This window comes from Ylistrum balloti, unplaced genomic scaffold (assembly GCF_031769215.1).
Source record: "Ylistrum balloti isolate Yb309-2 unplaced genomic scaffold, AGI_CSIRO_Ybal_v1 Utg370236, whole genome shotgun sequence".
Lineage (NCBI taxonomy): Eukaryota > Metazoa > Mollusca > Bivalvia > Pectinida > Pectinidae > Ylistrum > Ylistrum balloti.
Genome location: NW_026782193.1, coordinates 1,062,009 through 1,071,045, shown reverse-complemented (window position 1 = coordinate 1,071,045; position 9,037 = coordinate 1,062,009). Strand labels below are relative to the sequence as shown.

General features: G+C 35.9%; 2 protein-coding genes across 2 annotated transcripts in view; both read left to right on the top strand.

The window, feature by feature from the left end:
* The first annotated feature begins 2,113 nt into the window (after nucleotides 1–2,113).
* On the top strand, nucleotides 2,114–2,742 carry LOC132552113 (uncharacterized). Its single transcript, XM_060216256.1, has 2 exons — nucleotides 2,114–2,554; nucleotides 2,656–2,742. The coding sequence occupies exons 1-2, from the start codon at nucleotides 2,114–2,116 to the stop codon at nucleotides 2,740–2,742; spliced, it is 528 nt and encodes a 175-aa protein (XP_060072239.1).
* A 3,572-nt stretch (nucleotides 2,743–6,314) lies between these two features.
* LOC132552112 (dmX-like protein 2) overlaps nucleotides 6,315–9,037 on the top strand; it is a 94,613-nt gene continuing 91,890 nt past the window's right edge. The window contains exon 1 of the mRNA XM_060216255.1: nucleotides 6,315–6,401. Within this exon, the coding sequence (XP_060072238.1) occupies nucleotides 6,315–6,401 (87 nt within the window). The remainder of the gene's footprint in view (nucleotides 6,402–9,037) is intronic.

The window sequence follows — 9,037 nt, the reverse complement described above, 5'->3', positions numbered from 1 at the left end:
TGTGATATTTTGTTTTCTTCATAGACATTTTTAGCTTGCCAGATGTAAGGCTATTCAAATCACCCTTCATCCATTGTCTGCTGTCCGTCTGTCTGTAAACAATTTTTGAAGTATTTGATCGACCTTTCTCAAAGTTTACATGTAGGTTTGATTTTTGGCCTGATCAGAAAAAAAAACAATACAGCTGACAGATGGTCATCTTGAAATTTTACAAAGAACTTTGTTATCGCTATTTCTTGAGAAGTGCTTATGGATCTTTCTCAAATTTCATATGTGGGTTCTCCTTGGCCCTTAGTTCTTCCCCAATCTCTACAAGAGTTGACGTTCCTTAACGGTCACAATACACCTCTGTAAACGGCTCACAGACTACCAGTATTTGTCCTCGTAGTCAGTGTTAACGTTTGAAATCTGGCAAAAATGCCTTCGATCAACATAAACAATGACATTGATGCTTGTGTGACGGAAATGTGCCAATATTGTAGCCGAATTACCGTCATTACTTAGTCACATGTATATTGACATGTATCAAGAGAACAGTCGGTGGTTGAAAAGCGAAAGTACAAAATGTAAACAGCACTTGGTGAATGTTTACTATCTATTAATCAAGAATCTTGAAATGGCATGAAACGTGTACAGAGGTGTTACTGGGATACCACAATGCACTCTGGAAGAGATTGGATGTGCCCATTGATTTTTGGACTGATAAGAAAAATAAAATGGCAGCCTGGTGGTCATCTTTGATTTTGTCAAAATAAAGTTTGTTATCGGTAGTTCTTGGGGGAAAATACTGGATAGATTTTCTCAAATTTCATATATAGTGTCCTATATTCCTAGTCCCTAGTTGTGCCCGTTTGATTTTGGGACCGATAAAATAAACGACATGGCTGACAGGTGGCCAACTCTGATTTTGACCATTTTTTTAATGCACTATACGAACTTTAAAATTACCCCTACCTAAACCAAATCTATTTAGGTCCCTAATCCTACTTGTACACGAGGTCATGGAGACTGAAAACCGGTCAAGCATCCAACTTACCATTCAGGAAGAGCAATTTCACTCGTACGTGGTTTAGTGGGGGACATATCTTCAAGATGGCTACTTGTAAACTACCGCTGTGTAGTGGACTTCAATTCATTTATCTGGGGTTTTTATAAGGTATTTTTGACCGAATCCTTACACATACCAGTAAATAAATTAAGGATATGGTAGAAATTATCCCAGACAAGTGGGGATGATAATATATACCTGGCAAAGCCCCAAGTGGAATTACCTGCGATCATATATTCTGATCTCCAATTACCTGCGATCATTCTAGTGTGTGCCGAGACCAGAAAACAAAACCGTGTTTATCTCTGATCGTACAAGTGAGGTAACTATGCGCAATTTCGGAAGAAAGCATATCTGTATCCGTTTCTCATACAAGATGGACAAGTGTGAGTGTAAGCTGGTGGCCACAAATTGTCTCATAACCATAAAGGTTGGCTAGATATAACGATGACCACAGAAAAGAGTAGATTTCTTTGTCTGAATCATTGTAAAAAATGGTTGCAATTGGAGTACCTGTGCGAAGTACATGTTACTTGTTCACTGTAAATTTAGGTCAACGTCACTAGTTTCAGAAACTAAAAGGCCTTTCTTTCGTATACCGGAAAGTATTCTTCACAGACACCGACGAAACTTACGCACGTCTGCATTGTATTGAGCTCTTGATTTTTGGTTGTTTTCCCCGATAACATATAATTTATGGTACCATTACTTGAAACTGATCAATTCCATATTGATCTTTTTATAGGATTTCGAGTTTCCCAATTTTTGGAACTATAGTAGAGAGCCCTGTTGACATCCTTTGCAATTTAGGTTTTAATGTATAATTGTGTTTTCACAACACGTTTGATCTCACGTTCCAGCAAACCCTGAAATAACATTAAGCGGTTTAATTCACATGAGATTTGATGGGAGCGGGTAAAAGAACGTGACGATTTACGGTAGATTGTGACGTAATTTTCAAAATGGCGTACGCTCATCAGAACAACACGTGGCCAGTAAATAAATTCAAATAGGAAGTACCATGTTCAATTGTTTTGCGGATTGGAGAATGACAGATTATTCGATATGAATGTTTCAAAATCATGTAATGAAGATATCAATTTACGAACATCGGAGTCAAACGAAGAATTCACAGAAAGTCATTTACCAACGCAAAAAGTAAGGAGACGGCATCGACTCCCACGTCTGGATTTTAATCGAGACTATTGGCCGAATATACCATTCATGGGAAGAAAAAGTCCAAGTTCTCATCAACGCGCCATTTTGAATGAAAATTCAAGTCCAATAAGCACACTGGAGCGAAATATTAAGTCCGGGAAAACTGTGACAGGCAAACCAAGCTTGGAAAGAGTTCTTGCTTTTGGACGTCGAGCGAAACTTTCGCTGTCTAACTTCGGCCGTTGTCTCCATAAGACCTACAGTACCTCTTCTGATGACGGAGAGGTTTATGGCGAAAAGACGGAACCAAAATTAGAACTTTTGACCTTAACATCGGTGACTAATGAGGTTAGTAACTGCTATGGCTTTATACAACCATGTCTTGTACTTGCATTTAACACTGACTATACCAGTAAGTTACATTTCTTTAATATCTGTTTTATTTACAGAATGCAGCTATACACAGTAAGAGTTTGGATTCGACTGTAGAAGAAGAGGTGACGAGGGGAACGCCTTGCTTGTTTCCAGTAGTTTAAGGTGGTGCGATTTTAGACAAATCCTGAGCATTGTGTATACTTTGATGTCGTAAAGACGAATAAAACAGTGTTGAATGTTTGTATTGTTATTGAAATTTTAGAACCGGGCACTTGGACAATATTAGTTACAGGCATCAACATACACGTGTACAATTCGTGGCAGTCATCAACATACACGTGTACAATTCGTGGCAGTCATCAACATACACGTGTACAATTCGTGGCAGTCATCAACATACACGTGTACAATTCGTGGCAGTCATCAACATACACGTGTACAATTCGTGGCAGTCATCAACATACACGTGTACAATTCGTGGCAGTCATCACTTTACATAACTGATTACAGACATAACTATACCCATGTTCAGTTGCTGACAGACATCAAGTACTCATGTACAACTGGTTACATACATCATCCACGCTATTGCTGGTTAGAGATACATAGATATACATAATTGGCTACAGACAACACCGTACACTTGTACAATTGGTTACAGACTATATCATACACGTGTACAATTGGTTACAGAGAATATCATACACGTGTACAATTGGTTACAGTCAATATCATGCACGTGTACAATTGGTTACAGAGAATATCATACACGTGTACAATTGGTTACAGACAATATACACGTGTACAATTGGTTAGTCAATATCATACACGTGTACAATTGGTTACAGACATCATTATACACGTGTACAATTGGTTACAGACATCATCATACACGTGTACAATTGGTTACAGTCAATATCATACACGTGTACAATTGGTTACAGAGAATATCATACACGTGTACAATTGGTTACAGACAATATCATACACGTGTACAATTGGTTACAGAGAATATCATACACGTGTACAATTGGTTACAGAGAATATCATACCCGTGAACAATTGGTTAGTCAATATCATACACGTGGTCAATTGGTTACAGACATCATCATACACGTGTACAATTGGTTACAGACATCATCATACACGTGTTCAATTGGTTACAGACATCATCATACACGTGTACAAACACAACATACACGTGTACAATTGGTCATCAGTGTACAATTCGTGGCAGTCATCAACATACACGTGTACAATTCGTGGCAGTCATCACATACACGTGTACAATTGGTCATCAACATACACGTGTACAATCATCATACACGTGTACAATTGGTTACAGACATCATCATACACGTGTTCAGTTGCTGACAGACATCAAGTACTCATGTACAACTGGTTACATACATCATCCACGCTATTGCTGGTTACAGACATCATCATACACGTGTACAATTGGTTACAGACAATATCATACACGTGTACAATTGGTTACAGACAATATCATACACGTGTACAATTGGTTACAGTCAATATCATACACGTGTACAATTGGTTACAGAGAATAACATACACGTGTACAATTGGTTACAGACAATATCATACACGTGTACAATTGGTTACAGACAATATCATACACGTGTACAATTGGTTACAGACAATATCATACACGTGTACAATTGGTTACAGACAATATACACGTGTACAATTGGTTACAGACAATATACACGTGTGCAATTGGTTACAGAGAATATCATACACGTGTACAATTGGTTACAGACATCATCATACACGTGTACAATTGGTTACAGACATCATCATACACGTGTACAATTGGTTACAGACATCATCATACACGTGTACAATTGGTTACAGACATCATCATACACGTGTACAATTGGTTACAGTCAATATCATACACGTGTACAATTGGTTACAGAGAATAACATACACGTGTACAATTTGTTACAGTCAATATCATGCACGTGTACAATTGGTTACAGAGAATAACATACACGTGTACAATTTGTTACAGTCAATATCATACACGTGTACAATTGGTTACAGACATTATCATACACGTAATTGTTGTTATTCTGATAAGGTCTCTTACATCGACGGACTGAATTAATTGTGTGGTAAATTTTTGGTGACCGCCATATATTCCGAAATTTCAAGAGTCCGGAGACCCAATATTCCTACAATTTCTCTTACGTCATCACGACTTTGCTAATGCAACAAACATTTTTTTTTATCGATTTTCCTCTCGTTATGCGATAATCCATCTTTATAGTATGTAAGCTTTCTTCCGTAACTATCGTGACCAGTATATACATGTATATTCGAATTGTGTTTACTAAAAAACAAAGCGTTTGCAAAGTTGAAAGTCTTAAAAATCTGACTAGACAAACAGTCATGTCTGTATGAAAACGAGAATCTGAGTATGACACAAAGTAACTTTGGAAATTTACTGAGGAAACAACGAGACAACAATAAAGTCCAAGAACAGCATCAACGGGATGGAAATAGACGAAGACGAGAAGACGGGACAATCTACAACTGTTGAAGTACAATCTAGAGAAAATGAGAAATTCTAAAACGTAATCAGACAATATCAGATAATTAAACTGGCCTATCATGTAGTACCATGACTCATGGAGAACAAAGTAAACAAAAATTTAGGAACATTCGAGGTCCCCTTTGCAAAAGACAATAATTCTCAATATACATCAGAAATAACGGGCATGTGAACAACGATATATAACAGTAAGGCCAATTTGAATATTGACTGTTTTTTTTTCATTTTGGGAAATGTGAGAAAAAAACCAAATATCATATTAAAATCAGAGACGTAAATATGTGTTATATATGTCCCTGTTAAAATCGAGAACAAGTTTTATTTAATGAACTGATGCCATTAATTCCAAGATGAGCTTAAGATGTTATAATCGAATAAAAATAGTAATATCACGGCCTTAGAATTTTAAGCCCGTGGTAATCTTAACTTTCTTGTACACCATTTTTTTAAAAATTCATTTCGGTATCGTCTATTTTATCTAAATTATCTATGCGAGAGTGGTAATTATGACTCCAACGAATTAAATTTCGGTTTCTTGAGACCAGTGTCGTATTAGACTAAACCTATACTACGGGTATACTGACAGACCCTGATCACTGCCCTAAATTTATGATCAGGTACTTTCAAAATTATACATTATTTTGTTAACATCTTGTTTACGATGTTTTTTGTCCGTTTTGATCGACGTATTTTCAGAATATTGGATCCTTTGAGTAATAGACCTTCTAGATAACGGACCTTCGAAGTAACCCGAGGTTCTGCACGCCACGTTCAAAGTCATCCGAACTGGCCTAGTGGCAGGTGTACCATCCTCAACACATGTAAAACAGCTATGAAGCAAATTGCGAAATGTATCGAATTATGATATATGAAAATAACGAAAATTACTGAATGATGAGGTTAGTGTACCTTCCCTCAACTCGATTTTGATTGTACTGTAAAAGTGATCGATCAAAACTTCATTATACTACGAGACTAACCCAAATGGTGATGCCCGATGGCTCTCAGTAGAACAGGAAGTGTAGAGTTGTTCCCCTTACAAATAAATTGATCCAAGATGGCTGAGACCGAGGAGGAGGTTCTGTGTAGCTGGATATTTCCCATGTTTTCTGTCGGCCTAATGGAATAAACAAGCCGACTTCAGTTTTAACAATGAACCGACATCAAGTACTCACGGGTGCTTGCAATTCTGGAGATCAGTGTTATTCGGTTGGAAGCGTCGAAGGAATCCATTTCACGGTAAGCTACGACAATATGTTTCGGTATCGATATTTTATGTTTTTATTGATTGATTGAGAGTCTTCGAAGGGCGTACAATCGATTGTACTATGCAGTTACCTGATGGTATTTATTAATTAGATTTAGAATTGACGTCTTTTTTAATCTTGGTAGTGAAATGAAGATTTCAATCATTCCCTATCCTCATTATGACTGATGACATATTAGCTACCGGTTGGCTGTCAAATTAAAACCGTGGACACTTCCTATGAGCAATGCCTAAGGTTAGCGCATGGCATTTCCTCATATACTACTTCCAGTACGTTTCGATTTTGTATTTGTCATTTTATGTCATCATTCAATAGATTCCACTTGTAATTGGTTTCCTTTTGTGGTTAGAAACTGAATTTATATATATATGTGTCACAGCACATTCACATTCGACAATCGCCGATTGCAGTCAATAGGGAATTCCACATACAAAAAAAAATGAGGACATAGTCAATAACTAAATATCACTGTACAGCTATTCACTTTTTATATAGCTAGTATAAATGTAATTATAAAGCATAACAAATCAGTATATCTGTTAGTGTTCATGTGTTATTAATAGCAGACAAAATTGAAATGTTTATCATTTAGCTGTACATGTGTAGCAGTGAATATATAGGCGTTATTCGTCTGAATATAGCATTGAACATACAATAGTTTTTACAAGTTTAAAGAACAAGTGACTACAAATAATAACCTGTAATGCTTCTATACAAACACAGTGTCTCAAATATTTGATAATTTAGGTATTTTGAATTAAAAGGCAATTAATTATCAACTCAGATAGCTAATAATGATATTGTAAGAATTAGTTTAGATGTCATACAACAGAAGTTTGTCCTAAATACAGGTAAGTCTCTGTAAATCAAATAACTAACACACATCTAATTTGTGACAGGTAGCCATGACTAGTAGTAATGTATAGCTTGAGGCTTGATATAATTTCTTGTTCTCAAATTTGCCTACATATACACCTTTGTTATTCCCATTATAGAATATTTGATTAAGGAACTTGGAGTTATTTACTAATTTTCCTTTGGGACATTTTGTGAAAATTTTCAGGATGCTCTGTATCTCTCGACCTCCCTAATCAATGGCCAACATTACAGCATTGCACCATTTTTTTTTCAATCAATATTTACTAACTTGGTGTGTAAATACATACATGTTCAATGTACATTTGTTTGTTTTTTCTGCCATCTGCAAATGTCAAACTTTGAGATTTGACCTTTGCTGTCTATTTGGAGATTTACCCGGCAAACAAACAAAATCAGCAGTGAGCTATATAGCTAGGTCATCGCTAACAATGTTAACTGAATGATAACAAAACTTAAGTAACAAAAGCTACTTATAACATTGAACATAGTATTGTTGTCTATGTACATTATGATGATGAAAAAATTAAAGAGAGTGAAGTAGGAGAACATATTGATGAGATATAAGACAGTATACACAGGTGTAATGACTGCACACAGGCACCTGTATAAGTGTGATGCTTTCAGTGGGATGATTGATGATGACGATTATTTTTATTTTGGTTTTTTTTTTAGATTGTCCTACTTGATCATCTTAATTAACTGTCTGCCTATTTAATTATGCCGTTCTAAATATTGAATCCATCATTTCATCTTTTCATCCCATTCAGTACACATGCTATAAATATTGAATTTATCATTCTATCTTCATCCTGTAACTACAGGAATGTATTCTATTGATAATATTATTTATTCTTTTTGTCGTGAATTTATCAAAGTTTAAAATTTACAATAACTTTTGTCCATGCGGCCTTCTTATAATATCTCATATTTATTAAACTTTCAATGGCTTTAGTCCATATTTACCTATAGATATACAGGATCTACAATGTAAGCCTGATTTGATTTTGTTGCTGTCAGTCAAGGTTGAAGTGTCAAAGGTAATGCCTGATCACTTTTGAAATAAAAAAAGCTAACAAGCTCAAAGTAAAGTAATGTAAGCTTTTTTCATGTGATGTAGAATTCCTTTGTCATTGATCAAGGTAAGAGTTCAAATGTCAAACATGAAAAAAATCGCTGGATATCACTGACATACCCCACAACATTGGAGGAGGGGGGGGGGGGGGAAATATCAATGTGAATCTGGTTTCAAGCTTTTATTGTTTTAAGTAATATTTGTTTATTTCTAGTTCTAGATTTGATAGATTGTTTGATTTGTAGATAGGGCTACTCTGTACTCGAAAATTATGATCCAATATTGGTATATGATACTTTAATTTCAGCTTGTTTAATGCATAGGCCCATGTGCATGTTTTCAGCTGAAAGAGGTTTTTAAAGGACTCCTCGTGTTAAGTGTTCTCTAAGGGGAGGGATAACATTTCATTTGTATGTCATGTATTCAATGGTTTCTACCTGAACTGGTATGTGTACTGACACAGCCATCAGATTAATTAGACTGGTCTACTGACAGTATCCAACTGACAGTGTTACTGTAATTATTGCAGATGTTGGAACATTTCATTACTCCCAGGGTGAAGTCACCGTAAAACTAATACAGTGTTAGACTTTAGTAGTGGCCCTGCTAGATCCCTGGAGATGACAAGCATATTGTTATCTTCATTATCAAGAAAA